The sequence below is a fragment of the Triturus cristatus genome, chromosome 7 (genome assembly GCF_964204655.1).
Source record: "Triturus cristatus chromosome 7, aTriCri1.1, whole genome shotgun sequence".
Taxonomy (NCBI): Eukaryota; Metazoa; Chordata; class Amphibia; order Caudata; family Salamandridae; genus Triturus; species Triturus cristatus.
In genome coordinates this window covers 548238450-548254982 of record NC_140590.1, presented here as the reverse complement: position 1 = coordinate 548254982, position 16533 = coordinate 548238450, and the positions used below count along the sequence as shown (strand labels likewise).

The following is a 16533-nucleotide window of genomic DNA, read 5'->3' as shown; positions in this document are numbered from 1 at the left end:
CAAAGAAAATACAAATATCTACCCCATAACATAACACACGAAGAGAGGACAGCAATCAAAAGGCTGAATGACAGGAAGGATCTCATCGTGATAGAAGCAGACAAGGGAGGAATCCCGTAGCATTACACATAGATGACTACATCTCGAAGCAAATCGACAACTTAGAGATGACACATGCTACAAACTCCTAACACGTGACCCGACACAGGATATCCTGAAATCCATCAAAGCCAAGATCGACAAGTGGTACACACTGGGACTCATATCTCAAACGGAAAAAACCTTCATGTACATAACACACCCCACTATGCCAACTCTTTACCTTCTCCCAAAAATACATAAAGGGACATACCCACCACCCGGAAGACCAATCATAGCAGGAATCAATTCAGCATGCTCAAGGATGGGAGAATACATAGACAAGAAACTACAGGTACTGATGAGGGACATCCCATCGTTCATCCAGGACACCAAAGATATCCTCCTAAAACTACAAGACATTATATTGGAACCGGACTTCGTACTGGTGTGCATTGACATAGTCAGTCTCTACACCTCTATTGAACATAACGATGGTATTACAGAAACCCAACGATCACTTTGGACGCAATCAGCTAACCTCCTGGAATCTAACAAAATGATCCTAGAGATGCTGGAGTTCTGCCTAGAGAACAACATATTCAGCTTCAATGGCAAAATATACAGGCAGAAATGCAGAACCGCCATGGGGGCCAAATTCGTGCCGCCGTACGCATGTATTTTCATGAGCCATGTGGAAAGATTCTGGCTGTGGGATCAAGACTTTGCAGAGTTCACCTCCCACATAGTATTATGGCGACGATATATCGATGATATTCTTTGTATTTGGCAAGGAGATGATCAATCAATCAAGGCATTTGTAGAGCGCGCTACTCACCCGGAGGGTCTCAAGGCGCTTGGGGGGGGGGGGGGGGGGGGTGAGGTGCCGCTACTGCTCGAACAGCCAGGTCTTGAGTTTCTTCCTGAAGGAGAGGTGGTCTTGGGTCAGGCGAAGGTCGGTCGGGAGGGTGTTCCAGGTCTTGGCGGCCAGGTAGGAGAAGGACCTTCCTCCTGTTGTAGTTCTTCGGATGCGGGGGACGGCGGCGAAGGCGTGGTTGGTCGATCGAAGGTGGCGTTTGGGAGCGTAGAAGTTGAGGCGGTTGTTGAGGTAGCTCGGGCCTTGGTCGTGTAGGGCTTTGTGTGCGTGGGTGAGGAGATGGAAGGTGATTCTCTTGTTGACGGGGAGCCAGTGCAGGTCTCTCAGATGTCCGGAGATGTGGTTGCGTCGGGGGATGTCGAGGATGAGTCTGGCTGAGGCGTTCTGGATCCGCTGGAGTCTCTTCTGGAGCTTGGCGGTGGTTCCGGCGTAGAGGGCGTTGCCGTAGTCCAGTCGGCTGGTGACGAGGGCCTGGGTGACCGTCTTCCTAGTCTCGGTGGGGATCCACCGGAAGATCTTCCGTAGCATGCGCAGGATGTTAAAGCAGGACGCGGAGACGGCGTTGACTTGTCTGGTCATGGAGAGGGAGGAGTCCAGGATGAAGCCCAGGTTGCGTGCGTGGTCTGTCGGTTTGGGTGCGGTGCCCAGGGCGGGGGGCCACCATGAGTCGTCCCAGGCGGAGGGCGAGGAGCCCAGGATGAGGACTTCCGTCTTGTCTGAGTTCAGTTTCAGGCGGCTGGTCGTCATCCACTCGGCTACGTCTTTCATCCCTTCGTGGAGGTTGGTTCTGGCGGCGGCTGGGTCGTTGGTCAGGGAGAGGATCAGCTGGGTGTCGTCGGCGTAGGAGATGATGTTGAGGTTGTGTTGGCGTGCGATGGCCGCAAGGGGGCTCATGTAGACGTTGAAGAGGGTGGGGCTGAGCGAGGAGCCCTGGGGAACGTCGCAGATGACTTCCGTGGCTGCAGATCTGAACGGTGGTAGGCGAACTCTATGTGTCCTTCCAGCGAGGAAGGAGATGATCCATTCCAGTGCCTTCTCCTGGATTCCGATGTTGCTGAGGCGCTGCACTAGGGTGCGGTGGCAAACGGTGTCGAACGCCGCGGAGAGGTCTAGGAGGATGAGGGCCGCTGTCTCACCGTTGTCCAGCAGGGCTCGGATGTCATCGGTGGCAGCGATGAGGGCGGTCTCGGTGCTATGGTTGGCTCGGAAGCCAGACTGTGAGGGGTCGATGGATCCATTCGTCTCGAGGAAGGCGGCCAGCTGCTTGTTGACGGTCTTCTCGATGACTTTGGCTGGGAACGGGAGGAGCGAGATGGGGCGGTAATTCTTGAGTTCGGTGGGGTCCGCTGTTGGTTTCTTTAGTAGAGCGCTGAGTTCGGCGTGTTTCCAGCTCTCAGGGAAGGTGGCGGTGTCGAAGGAGGTGTTGATGATGTCCCGCAGGTGGGGTGCGATGACAGCGTTGGCCTTGTTGAAGACGTGGTGGGGGCAGGGGTCGGTCGGAGATCCGGAGTGGATAGAGTTCATCGTGCAGATGGTGTCTTCTGTGTTGATCTGGGTCCAGGCGCTGAGGGTGGTGGTGGGGGGCGTTGGTGCGGTCGTTGGGAGCCTTGTTTGTGGGCTGAAGCTGTTGTGTATGTCCGCGATCTTGTTGTGGAAGTAGGAGGCGAGGGAGTTGCAGAGGTCTTGCGACGGGGTGATGTCGTTGTTTCCGGCGTTGGGGTTGGAGAGTTCTTTCACGATGTTGAAAAGTTCCTTGCAGTTGTGTGCGTTGTTGTCCAGCCGGTCCTTGAATGCTGTTTTCTTGGTGGCGTGGATCAGTTGATGGTGCTTCCGGGTGGCGAGCTTGAGGTTGGTCATGTTGTCCGGTGTTGGCTCCCTTCTCCAGGCTTTCTCGAGGGCTCGGCAGTTCTTCTTGGAGCTCTTGAGTTCGTCGGTGAACCATGGAGCCATCTTGCTGCCGGGTCTGCTAGGCGGGGTCCTCAGTGGGGCGAGGTCATCTGCGCAGTTGCTGATCCACTTCGTGAGGTTGTCGGCGGCCTGGCTGGGGTTCGCTGAGCTGGCGGGAGGGTGCTGGCTCAGGGAAGCGGCGAGCTGGTCTGCTGTGATCTTGTTCCAGTTTCTACGAGCAACCTGTTGCTGGTGGTGGTGGATCGTGGATCTTCTGAAGGTGAAGTGGATGCAACTGTGGTCCGTCCAGTGGAGTCCGGTGGCGTGGCTGAAGACGATGTCCTTGCTGGATGAGAAGACAGCGTCGAGCGTGTGTCCGGCGAGGTGGGTGGGGGTGGTTACCAGCTGCTTGAGTCCAAGGTTGGCAAGGTTGTCAAGCAGGGTGGTGGTGTTGCGGTCGTTGTTGTTCTCCAGGTGGAAGTTGATGTCCCCCAGGAGGATGTAGTCCGCGGAGGGGAGGGCATGCGGGCTGATGAAGTCGGCGATGTCTTCGCTGAATTGTGTGCGTGGTCCCGGGGGTCGGTAGATGAGGGTGGTTTTGGGGTCCGTGTGGATCTGGAAGTGCAGGTGTTCGGCGGTTGTCAGGGTGTCGTTGGTGTTGGTCGTGAAGCGGATGGTGTAGATGATGGCGATGCCTCCTCCTCCGGTCTGGTTGCCTCGGTCTCTTCGGGTGATCTTGTAGCCGTCTGGGATGGCGATGGCGATGTCGGGCGCTGAGGAGTCGTTCATCCAGGTTTCCAAAGATTTTTGGAACGCCTGGATTGAAATCCCTGGGGGATAAAAACACACATACTCTAAGAAGGAGATAAACTTCCTGGATGTCACACTCTATGTTAAGAATAATACCCTACACAGTAAACTCTACAGAAAAGATACAGCGGCCAACTCTACATTGAGAGCAGATAGTTGTCATCCACGCCAAAATGTAAGAAACATCCCGAAGGGGGAATTTTTGAGAACACGCAGAAACTGTAGCAAAGACGAAGTATTTAAAGAAAAACGCCAAGAAATTGCAACAAGATTAAGCCAACGGGGATACGACCACAACACACTAACACCCTAACCTCAGTGACTCAAATGTAACGCAAACAAATGTTTCAACCCAAATAATGAGAGAGCAACAATGTGATCCGTTTCATCGCAAACTATCATAATGGCCACCATCAAATAAGACAAAGTCTGAAACGTCACTGGCACCATTTACAACAAACACCCAGCCTAACTGATCATCTGAAAACCCATCCAGAAATGACATTCAGACAAGCACCCAACCTAAAGAACCTTCTGTGCAAATCTGAATTTGAGGACAAAAGGAAATATGTAACTACATTTCTAGACAGACCACCATGCTTTCACACCTGTAAAAACGGCAGTATTTGTAAATTGAGCAGAAGTAAAACGACACAGGTACCACTGACACAAGGAAAAACATTTGCCATCAAAAATGGATTGACTGCAACAGCAAATTCACCATCTATGCAATTAACTGCCCCTGTAACCTTCCATACATTGGGAGCACGATACGACCACTGCGCACCCGGATTCAAGAACATTATCGCAACATACACAAGCACAACACTGGCCACCCACTTACAGAACTTTTCCATGACATGCACCCACAGAAGAAAGACTTCGTGTTCTTTGGAATGGAAATTGTTCATCCAACCAGAAGAGGGGGAGATCGTGAACTGAAACTCAGACGAGAAAGTGAACGTATCTTTATGTTAAAGACAGTGGCCCTGGAGCTAAATAATGATGCAGAAATACATGTATGGCTTGGAGAAGACTAGTATAAAACATCTCCGACACAACAGGACTAAAAGGGAGATCAGTAGTGTGTGTTTTTTTAAATCCCACATATGTTTTACCCTACTAAGTTACCTGTCCATATTTGCCTACTGATCCTGTTTCAAACACAGCTGCCTAGACGATAGCTTGATATATTGTCTTTGTCTCTAACCTAACTACCTCAATGCCTGACTTATGGTTATTTGATCAGCCACCTGGAACTTGCCTTGTGATTAGCCAACTTGCAGGCAACTAGGTCCCTTTGACCATGCGTTGCAAAATTGCAAAATGAACTTAGTGCCTCAGGACCCCCCATAGGGCTTTCCCTCTAATTCCTTAACCTTTAAGTGGTACACCACTATACACTGTCCGTACCCCCCCTTCCTTACTAGGAACCTTCTCCCCCCCCTACACCCTGATGACTTCCCCTACCCGCCATTGGTTCTCGACAGTGGACCGCCTCACTACACCTCCTCCCTACATAATACGCTTTAATAGATAATCGTAACTGTAGGCCGTGGGCGGATACATTTCCTCGGAAAGGTGGGACATGCACCCGCCTTTGCCCAATTGCATGCTGTCTTTTTTAGAAAGACACATGCAAAGCCCAATAGAAAAAACACAAACAAAAAACATGGTCTGGTAGCACACACTCCTTTAAAGACAGCACATTTTTCATTGATATGGCCTCTAAATTTGCACAAACTTGCAGTTGTGCTGATAAAACTATATAGCGCTCAAAAGATAATGCATGGAAATCAGGTTTTAGCAAATATTTATCATTTGTGCATAACCAAGTAAAGTGTCTTCGTATCGTTTGATATTTCTAAATATTTTTCATAATCAAAAACACATCCATTAAAAACAGTTAAGATAAAAACACTGGAAAAGCACCAATAAATATCATTAAAAGCCGATATACAGAGATCAATCAAACAACTATAGTCACAAAAGGAGCGTTCAGTGCCTATTTTTAGGTCGAGCATTCGAGACCTCTTGTATATACTTTAGTATATACTTATTATATACTTATATGTGTATGTACTTTGTGAGCTCTGGAGATCAGCCCCAGGACTTGCTTATATGTGTATGTACTTTGTGGGCTCAGGAGATCAGCCCTAGGACTTGTCTGCTACCACTTGGGGAAATTTCTTTTTTTTGTTCAACTGCCTCTATTTAACTGTCTTGATAAAAAAACAACCAGCTGAGGTCAGTACAATACCAGAATTGCTTTCTGCTGAGGGCCTTTTTTAAAAAAAATTCTGGCAACTGCCTCTATTTAACTTTCTTGATAAAAGACCAGCAGAGGTCAGTAAAATACCAGAATTGCTTTAGCATTCTCTAGATTCCAGTCCATAGAAATTGCATTCCACAAGCACCCGTAGACAAAAATATTTTTTTCAAATCTTGTAATTTCAGTGATATGACCCCCGAAGGCCCTGATTTTATATTAAAACAAAGCTTTGGACTATACCATTTCCCACTGAAAGGCAATATTTTTCTCCATGTGTTCCCATACCTGGCGTGTAACGGAGTTTGGTGCTTACTTTCCATCCATGTTAAAGAACCGTAGATGTTTCAGCACCCAGGCTAATGTGCTGCATAGCCAAATACACGTAAGGTCCCAAAAGCGAGACCAATTGCATTGCATATGCTTGTTGTTTAGCTTTTAGCACTTTGCTTCTGATTATCCTTGCTGAGTGCAGAAATTTAGAGACGACCACGAGTGAGGTGGTGTCCCTTTTGCATATTCTATATCCCTTTCCCTGGTCATTCGGCAGAGAGATCTGCACATGGGGAAAATCCATTTGGACCATGATTTCACATAGAGGGGACAAAAACCAGCACATTGTTGCAGTAGCCCCATAATTCTGCCCCATAAAGTGCTGCCCCCCCTTGCTTGCACTTTATACATTTCTACTGCTGGATGAGCTGGTAACCAAGCCGTTTTTTTGCTAACTTTTGTATGGCACCCACGGTGTTTCACAATCAAGGTACTTTTTAAAATCTGTGGATTACATTATCCTGTCTCATTGATATCCCGGAAGCCGAACTCCTGAACCCTTTCAAATGCTTCAGCACCCACATTGATGACCCCTTTGACCCTACTTTTCTTGGAGAACACCGTATATTTGGTCTTAGCAGTGTTAATTTTGAGGCCAAAGTCTCTGAAAAACTGGCTGAAACTATCAAACAGATTTTGAAGCCTCCACCTAGTTCTAGACAACAGCAACGTGTCGTCTGCAAAGAGGAGTGCTGGTATTTTTACTCCCGCCAAGGAAGTGGAGTCATTCACACAGTTCAATAGGTAGGTGATGCAGTTGTCGATATATAGGAGAAAAAGGGTTGGGGCAAGAACACAACCCTGCCATACGCCTTGGTTGACAGGAAAGGTATCAGTTAACTCTCCTTTCTCCCCACACCTTACTTAAGCGAAGTTCTCCCCATGGAGAAATCTAATCAAATGCAAGCGGTCAAGTGGGGTACCCAGCCCCTGGAGGATTTCCCAGAGCTTTCCCCTGGGGACCAGGTCAAAAGCGGCAAGCAAATGAATAAATGCCACATCATGGTCACCCATGGCCAAATCTACCTCCTTCCATATGACCAAGAGGAACCAAAAGACCTGATCCACAGCCCTAACTTTCTGCCAAAACCTTGCCTGGAGGTTTGTGAGGATTTTGTTCTTCTCACACCAATAAAGTGTCTTGATTTGTTTTGATACTATTAAATCCTTTGTTTCCATCACACTTCACAATTAAAAAAAATGCTCTTCATTTGGGCTTTCCTACCTGCTACTATATTTTGAAATGTGTGTACAGTTAATTCATAAATATTTAAATGTTGTTGTGCTAAAAATAATTGACATCCTAAAGTCGATCCTTTCACATTCCATGTACTTCAGCAAGATTGTCATCTAGTTCAGTTTACAAATGGTTCTTAATTTGCAGTCAGAAAAAGAAAGGTATACAGCATCACCATGTTAAAAAAGAAGCAGCAATCTGTCAGAATACATAGCCTGACATTTGACCTCTAACTTTGAATGCATAAGAAATGAGATATGATAAACAATTTTTATTGCTGAATCACTTTCTCAACCTCTGCATTATTTTGGGGGTTTTGTAGCACCCCTTCTTTCAGCACCTATGCACTCCTTCTACTGTGCCTCCTTTACCTGATACTACATCATCGGTTTATTCTTAGAGCTTTGACATTTAGAAACTTACCTACAGACAGGGAAATCTCAAAACAATCTTTAAAGCAATATGTTATCTTAAAAGCAACTTTGCGAGTAGAAGATTGGGACGAAAAATGATATGTCTTGAAAATGCAGGCTCTATTGTAGTACAGTACTCCAGAGTCGCCTCATCAGTTAGGGTGAATCTTGAGATTATTGCTCCACTTTTTTACTCCACTTGTTTCTTAAATATGTGAACTGTTGTTTTTGCTGAATTCAGTTCTTTTCAAGATGTTCTTCCCTTAACTTTGTTCCCTCTTTTTAGTACTTTTTTACTCATTAGAAACAATTGTCTTTTTTTTTTTTATTTAGCACACTGCTTTTGACAACAAGTACTGTTTTTGTGTAGATAAACAGCATGCGTATCCGTCTCTTATCACTGGTATTTTTTCATTAGACCCACTGGCTTTTCCAGAAGCTTTGTCATGACATGTGACTGTCTTTCCCTTAAGTCTTCAGGGTTTTCGGCTGCACCAACCTATCAGGTGATTGATTGCACTCCAACTCCATGGTAGCGTGTTTCAGTGACTAACTTATTGAGTATATTAATAAATGTAGTTGGGAAAGAAGATTTCTAGTTGGCTTAATGAACTAGTGAATGAATTTGTGAGGGAGTACATGAGTAAATGAATGACCAAATAAAGGGTCACGTGTGTGTGTGTGTAGGTGATTTAGTGAGGGAATGGATAAATGAATGAGTTGATAACTGGAGATCATGAGTGAGTTGGTGAGTGAGTTGCTAGGTGGGTCCATGTGAAAAAGTGGATATTGAACTACAAACAGAGAAGGGGAAAGTTAGATATAGTAGCCTGACATTATGTATTAATAGAGAGGTAAGGCCCAATGTATAATTTGGCGGTTGGCCCTCCTCCGCCGGGGCGATGGACTTAATTACTCCGTCAAGCTAGCGGAGGTCACGGCAACCACATTTTGAAATGTCCACAGACCTGATGGACATTTCAGGCATTGACCGGAACCGCTGTCAAGGCCGTTCCTGTCAATGTACTGTAACTTTGCTGTACAGTTTCATCAAACATGATGGAACCATAAGGCAAATTAACAATTTTTTTTATTTTGAAAAGCAAAACCCTAAAGCGGATTTCTTAAAAATAAAAAATGCTTCCTTCGCCATGGGAGTTATCTCACATGGCTAGGGGGCATGAGGCTGTTTTCACTACCCCTGACAGGCAGTTAAAACTGACCCATTTGTCGACCCATCTAAATTCAATGGACGGACATACAGGTTAACATCCGATGGTCCTCTCTCCATCGGGCCATTGGAGGGTGTACCCACAGTGGAGACAGAGTAGTCTCCGGTGTCATTACACCAAAGGTCCACCCGCATTTAAATGGAATGAGTGGACAATTATGCTGGCGGAAAGGTACCCCGTCTCCATTGCAAAAGAGTACCCTTTCCGCCACATATCAGTTGGCAGCATAATATATAATATTGCTTTACCCTCGATGGTGACATTGTTCATATCTTGTATGAAGACACGAGTAGTGCATTAGTTTAGGAGTTAATATTACATAGCTAATCTAACCTGCAAATTAAGGGGTAGTTCAGGTTTTTTGTTCCGGAACCAAATCTTATTTTATGTAAGAACCCCTTTCAGAGGGCCACAGCACGTAAGAGCTGCTGGGCTCAACCGTGGGAGCTGAGGCCATTCAGTGTCAGGGGAATAGGAGCAGATTACATGGGCACAATACTCAAAATACAATCAGCAACCCCACTAAATAAATGCCCAATCAGATACTTGCTTTGATGACAAACCAAGTTTTCATATACAAACACAAAGTGAAACATGGCACACATGCTTTGTAAGGCCTGCACCCCAGTGTTGTTCTGGTTAGGTCCTGAGTCCCACTTCCCTGTCTACTGACAGTGGTTATTCCCATTTATGTGAGGCAACATTCAGGTTCGGCCGCATCAGTGGGTACGAGTCCTAGAAGTTATATGATGGCTTCTTAGAAGTCAAACTGCCCCAGTGCCTTAGTGCTGTGAGTCAGGGCAAGTTCCCCAGTCCATTGATCGGACTTACAGACTCATGCTGGTGTGTCGGCGATGAGCGGTAGTCTCATTACTGCAGGCAAGGCATCTGGAGGTCTATGGCCCTCTTAGCCGCATACGGGCAATGGACCGATCGGTGCAAGCAGTACTAATCTTCTTGGAGACTCCCTTTGGCGTACCGGGTCACTGACATTGGGAGGCACAGGGCCAATGGTCCGCTCGCTGTGGCAGCCATTATCAGGATTGTAAATCTCACACTTCACTGTAGGTGTCTACTCGACAGAATCCCCAGTGGACTTTGCTCCCTTGTGCGCAGTCCTCCTGCTCACAGGGGCCTCTGGTCTCAGCAAGAGGGCAAAAACTGGTGCATCTATTTTCAGGCAAAGATGTGATTTAGTGCCTGTCTTTGAAAGTTGTGTGGTGGGTGTTGTCTCCTTGGAAGTGCCATTTCCAGGAAGCAGTCTATCACAGAAGGATTGACTCCAATTTTGATAGCTTCACAACACAGGCCATGAGAGTGACTCGAGGATCACATCTGGATGTCAGCCTCCCTGATATATGCCTAACAAAATGCTAAAAAGGCCCCAGACCTACTCTTTGTGATTCCCTTTCTGCACAGTGTTTCCCTTACCTGAGGTGTCCAGGCCCCACTGATCAGAGATCTTTTCAGAACCACAGAGTCACTTTGAAGTGCACAGGAGAGTCTGGCCTTTCCTTCCTCCAATATGTGTCCCATCCAGCTCTTGGGAATGTAGAAAATCCACAAATCTGTCTTGGGGCTTCTCCACATGCCTTTCCAAATCACCTGGGTTTCCCACATGGAACCCACAGACCTCCATGTATTGACGCACATACATCACAGCATGGGCACGCAAACTCACGCTTTCTGCACAGCGATACATGCTATCGTGATGTAGGCACAGGGCGAGTTAAGGACACAGCAGTGCATTAATTACTTCAGCACTGGGAATGCTCCTGGGTAGCAATGCATTTCATTGTTTTATCATATCTGCTTCATAAGAAGACAAACTATGAGCAAGTTAGCCCAGACCAAATTGCTAGGTGAAGTCCCATCTGTAGAGTTGCACAAGTGACCCAAATGTATTGTCACCTTGTTGAGTATCGTCGGTGAGAGGCAGCCTTTTCCTCTGTCATCATAAATTAGTGTCCTATGTATAGCATGCAAGTAAATAAAAAAGTTGTGCATGTTAAATGTGCCTCTCCTGGGTAGACCAGCCTTCTTGTTCCTTCAAATTTTACTTTATGTGGCTGGTGCATTAGTTAAAAGTGCGAGATGACAAACTCTACTCCTAGTTCCTCAATTTACACTCTGTAGGCTCTTGTCCAACTGACATGGGTTCATTGTTTAATTGACCAGGATCTGCGAAATGACGTGGGCAACTTCTGTACTCTGCTGGGTGTAATATCCGCACAGCCCAAAGAGTTTGGTTAAAAGGATGTACCTAAATCTTGAATCATGAAAATGAATGAAACAGAATTCTTGCTGCAAATCATTGTGAGAAGATGCAAATGCAGAAACAAAGGCTTGCGTGAGACAGCATACCAATAATACCCAGCTGATTGTTCTTCTTGTCCAGCAAACATCCAGCTTTGCCGGCAATCTAAACACCTACCTTTCAGCTGTGCAAAATTAGATGACTCTTAATTTTCTTCAGCTGAAAGCCAACAAATCGGAGTTTTTTCTTGTTGGCAGCAACACAGATTGTAGGGCTCCGTCTGGCCCAGTTTACTGGTAATGCTGTTTGCCCTATGATAAAGTGAAATCTCTTTGTATTACTGGACTCCCAGTAATCTTTGGAACTTGAAATCTAAGCTGTTTCTTTCATCTTAGAATACAAAGAGAAAATGGGCCTTTTTTGCAGTTTCACGTGGAGATTGTTCCCGATTGCGTTTTTTTCCAGAATAGATTATTGTAATAGTCTTTATCTTGAGCTCCCTGATGCTTACCTGCACCGACTACAAATGATCCAAAATTTTGCTGCCCAAGTAGCTTGTTGGTTATGAGGTTTGATCATGTCTCTGACTTGAATCTCTCCACACTGGTTCTCGGTGAGACAGAGGGTGGTCTTTAAAGTGCTGTGTGTCATGCACCGAATTTTTTATGGCATTGTAAATTCCCCACTAGCACTTCAGATCAAGCAATATAATGAGAAGGAACTCTTCAATCCATTGCACAGCTAATATGTTTCATCCCACATGTTAAGCAAGCCAGATCATCTGGTCAGTCCCTTTCCATTCTTAGTGTACAACTTTGGGACGATCTTTCTAGGGGATCCAATCCATTATGTGCCACATATGTTTAGGAAGGTTTTTAAGATGTTCCTGCTCTGTTAATTGCACATTTGCTGGCTTGCTTTAATGCCTCAAAGTCATGGTTTGTTCGCACAAAGACACCTCATTTGGTGAATGCTTCACCTAATACCTCTATTCTATTCCACATCCATTTCTGCATTTGCTTGCGCAAGGAGGACATTAATGGCAGCATGCAGGAACGGTGTCTGTTCCACATATTTCTCCAGTCTTCATTTGCAAATTAGAAGCTGTACTTCATGTATAGATTCCACTGTTTAAATAGTTACCCACTAATAAGAACATTCAGGAGTCTGTTAATGCTTAGCAGTCACATAGGCAATCACAAAGCAATAAATCATCCCTTGGCCAAAAGATCTGTGTTCTAATATTTTTTTATTTCGAATTTGTGGTCTTTTCAGCCTTCCTCTGCCTTTCATCGGATCCTCTTTTTAATTGCATTTCTCCCTTACTGTCGCCCAATTAACTTACCTGATAAGACCTGGGCTAGACTTTTTTCCTGCTCACCATTGTTATTATCTTCCTTATTCGTGATTCTGCTCCTCCTTCACCACCCCCTTCCCTTCCTAAAAACATTGACTTTCCTGATGTGTTCCAGTACAGCACTTTATTAACATTGCATCGCGATTGTACTGATGGGTACCTGCAACTAAGAAGATTAGTGATATAGCTGTGATAATAAGAGAGAAGGGACTTTGTCAGTCATCTATTTTTTCAGATGTTTGTTTATTTTTATTTGTTTTTTTACGTTACAAGATCATCACATGTTGTTATGCATCAGAATTACATGCATAGTGCTAGGAGATATTAGTACAAGCCAGCAAGGAAGTAAGCTACAAATAATTTAGGGTCTGGCAGTGTTGTAGTGTGACTCGTTTTGCCCCAGATGGGATTATCCTTTCTATAATATGTCCGGTTTGTGGAACTGCCGGTGTAATCAACTAGTAACTAACTTGGGAATGAACCAGGGATAAGTGGTTGGTGATGGGGATGTGAGTGGGCGGACAAGTGTTTGGTACTGGTGACGATGCTGGGGGACTTACGAGGTCGGTCCTGGAGTTGGACAGATCTGTTTCTGTGGGGCCTGACGGGGGCACACGTGTATTTGTTGGGCGTGGGGGGGCTCTGCGGTGTCGAGAGTTCTCTCGGGGCTCTCCCATAGGAGCTGGTAACGCCGGGTGTTGTTGGGTTTCTGCCATTTGTTGTCGGAAGTGCTGAAGAAGTGCGGCCTATTCTGTGGAAATGCGGTGCCGGCACCACCCCCCGCCCCCCAATACCTTTTCGTGCCTGATTGCGTCCTCCTCTGCTGTGCCCCATTTACTGACCGCTCCTATCCAGGGTGCCACTGGGGGCCCTGCTGGAGCCCGCCAGTGCATAGTGATCCCTCGCTTTTCTAGTAGGATAGCCAGCGACGCAAATCGCATCTGAACCTTAATTGTTTCCGGAGTAGGAACACCCCTAACACGTAGGCCTCTAATGTGTTGATGTCAGTATTTGTTTCTTTTTCGTTAATGTCACTTTACATTTCTGTCATTGTAAGAATTGTTGTATATACTGGGGGATTTCCATTACCCTTGACCCCGACTCAGGATTTGATACTCTGTCCCTGGTCTTTGTTTTATTAAATCATCAAAAAACACCTTTTTTGTCAACTTTAATTTTGTTTAAATTCAGTTTTCATCTCATACTTTTTATTCGGTTCACATGATTTTCTTCATGGCACAGAATGGTGTTTGTATTTTAAATGTTATTCTGTCTTATCTGATCCCTACTCTCTTCTGTTCTAGGATCTTGGCAGACTGGAGATTCCAGCCGAGCTTGCTGTACTTCTCCGAACGGCTGAAGGTAAGAACAGCAGCCAAAGGAACTCACGCCCCCCCCCCCTCCCTCCCGTAGAGAAACTCAAGTGTGACCTGCTCCGTATACCATGATGTGAACCTGACCCCAAAGTGTGACCAGCGGTAATCCTGATTGCAGGCTGGAGTTACTCATGGCTGCTGGGTATTGGAGCTATGCCACTGACACTGTGTGATCTGAAGAGAATGACATACTTTTCTGTGCCATGGTTCTGGGATGTGCAGGGGGTGTGTGTGTGTGTGTCTACTTGTATCTGTGTTTGTGTGTGTGAATGCAACCTCCAATGATTTATTCACCTCTCTGCAATTTGAACGGACTCCATCGATGCCTCTAAAGCTGAGAGTGAACTGGGGCAATTAAAGTACCTGTGCCACTAATAAGACATGTCCTGTCACATACTGCATGCCACATCCCTCTGTGTCAAGCATGCACAAAATGTTCCCTTTAATTAAGCTGAACTCTCACAACTTGTGAGGGCAATTCCAAGCTATACCCCTATGGAAAGTGGAATGTCGAAGTAAACTGTCGCACATTTGGTTCAAGTCTATAAAGTATTTATTGCAAAAAATAGCGGCCCATGGGTCACAAAGCACGCAAGGGGATCCCCCTACACCTGTAATGGAAATAAGCTACCTTAGAGAAGGCAGGATGCAGATATATTCTCTATCGCAAATAGTTCTAGTATGAACCATCTGACTAAATTATCACCAAAGCCATTTGCACCGCTGAGCTCTTGAAAGAGCTGTTAGATGGCCGCTGTTATAATGCTTATATTGCATTATAGTGGCTGTACCATCCAGCATAGTGAGCCTTTACAGTGTTGTCTTGCAAAGGGTTGCCTTAGTGACCGGAGTTCTGCGAGTTCACTGGATTCTAGGTGATACGAGTAGTTATTGGAAAACAGGGGAAGGAGCTCCATGTATGCTGCTGATATTCGCTAAAAAGTTGAAGTACTTAGTTACTGAATCTGGCCATCACTTCAATTTGGTGATGAGGATGGGACACAAACCCACGCTTGCAAAGTACAATGGATTAGTAAAAAATGCTCAATGTAAATCAGCACACAGCCGGCAGGCTAAAAGAGAGATTTCTTCTTCTCAGTTTCTTAAGGTTGCCCATTTTCATGCACATATCCCATCCAAATCTGTGAAATGTTACTTTTCTTTGTACAAGGTAGAAGGTGGTGTGACAGAGTGTTTTGATGGCTAGCACTATGTATCTAGAGTAACTTTTTATTTTTTTTAGTTTTATATAGCTCAAACTCTACCCGAAAGTATCAGAGTGCCTTACATGAGCACCAGTTTTGTTACAGACGGACACATTCATTTTGTTCGGCACGGGGAGATTAAATGATTGCCCAGAATCACAGGATGTTGAGTGTCCATGCCTAAACTCGAACCTGGTTCCCCAGCTTCAAGGTTGACCACTGTAGCGTTAGGCCTGTCTTTGGATTATCACACATATGGTTGGGTAACCCAAACATAGTAAGTATAATTTTGGACAAGTACACCACTTCCTTTAAACAACACACCAGAAGGAAAAGTTGTTCTTGGGATATCAATTTGGGTGAAGATTGAAAAGGGATTTGGATCTTCATGATTAGACATAGTCCCATCACATTCACTGCATCCAATGAAAATGCCTCTGTTCCCCTCCTCACAAGTCCTTGGGCTGCCGATGCCAAATGGCTAGCAGGATGCTAAATCTTCTGTAAGGGCAATGGCACAATAAGGTTCTCAAAATAATTGAGTGATATAGTTAACACGTTCAGGTGAAGTCTCTGTGCGGGTTTAAGTAAGAATAGTTTTCTTACCAATTCAGAATGGATTGGGAACATTGGCACTCCTCAGTTTGTGTCAGTGGGCACTTAGCTAGTGTAGGAGAGTAGGATCTGCACTTATGTTGCCCCCACTTTTGTTCTGATGTCAACACTGGTTTCTGGCTATAGTCTGGTTGGGACACTGCTAATCAGGGCCCCAGCCTCTCTGTTCTCGCTAAACAACTTGGAGTGCATATTAGATGCACTAGTGATTGGATACTGTGGTAACTTATGAGCCCCTAGTATATGGTACCTTAGGTACCAAGGGCATAGGTACTTCACAGGCCTACCAGGGGCTGAAGCATGTATTATGCCACCCCTGGGAAGCAGACTAAATCTGACACCACAGGCCTGCTACTGCAGCCTGGGTGAGGTAGTGTTAGCACTCCTCACTGAGATATAGGTTGCCTATATCTCTCCTTACACACACATATAAACCTATCAGTCACCCCAAGGCAGGCCCTAACAATCCTGAGGGCATGGTGCTTGGGTTCCATGTGAGGGGGTGCCTCTGCCTGAGCAGGGCCCCTCTGCAGCTCTCAGAGTCCATTCTCTGTGGCTGTTTGTGGATGCGGTTAAACCATATACTC

The 16533-nt window shown here is 45.7% G+C and overlaps 1 protein-coding gene across 1 annotated transcript in view; it reads left to right on the top strand.

Annotated features, from left to right (window-relative positions):
• Positions 1-16533, top strand: part of MYO15B (myosin XVB) — a 1465505-nt gene that overhangs the window by 538168 nt on the left and 910804 nt on the right. Inside the window, exon 17 of the mRNA XM_085614939.1 lies at positions 14055-14112. Within this exon, the coding sequence (XP_085471065.1) occupies positions 14055-14112 (58 nt within the window). The remainder of the gene's footprint in view (positions 1-14054; positions 14113-16533) is intronic.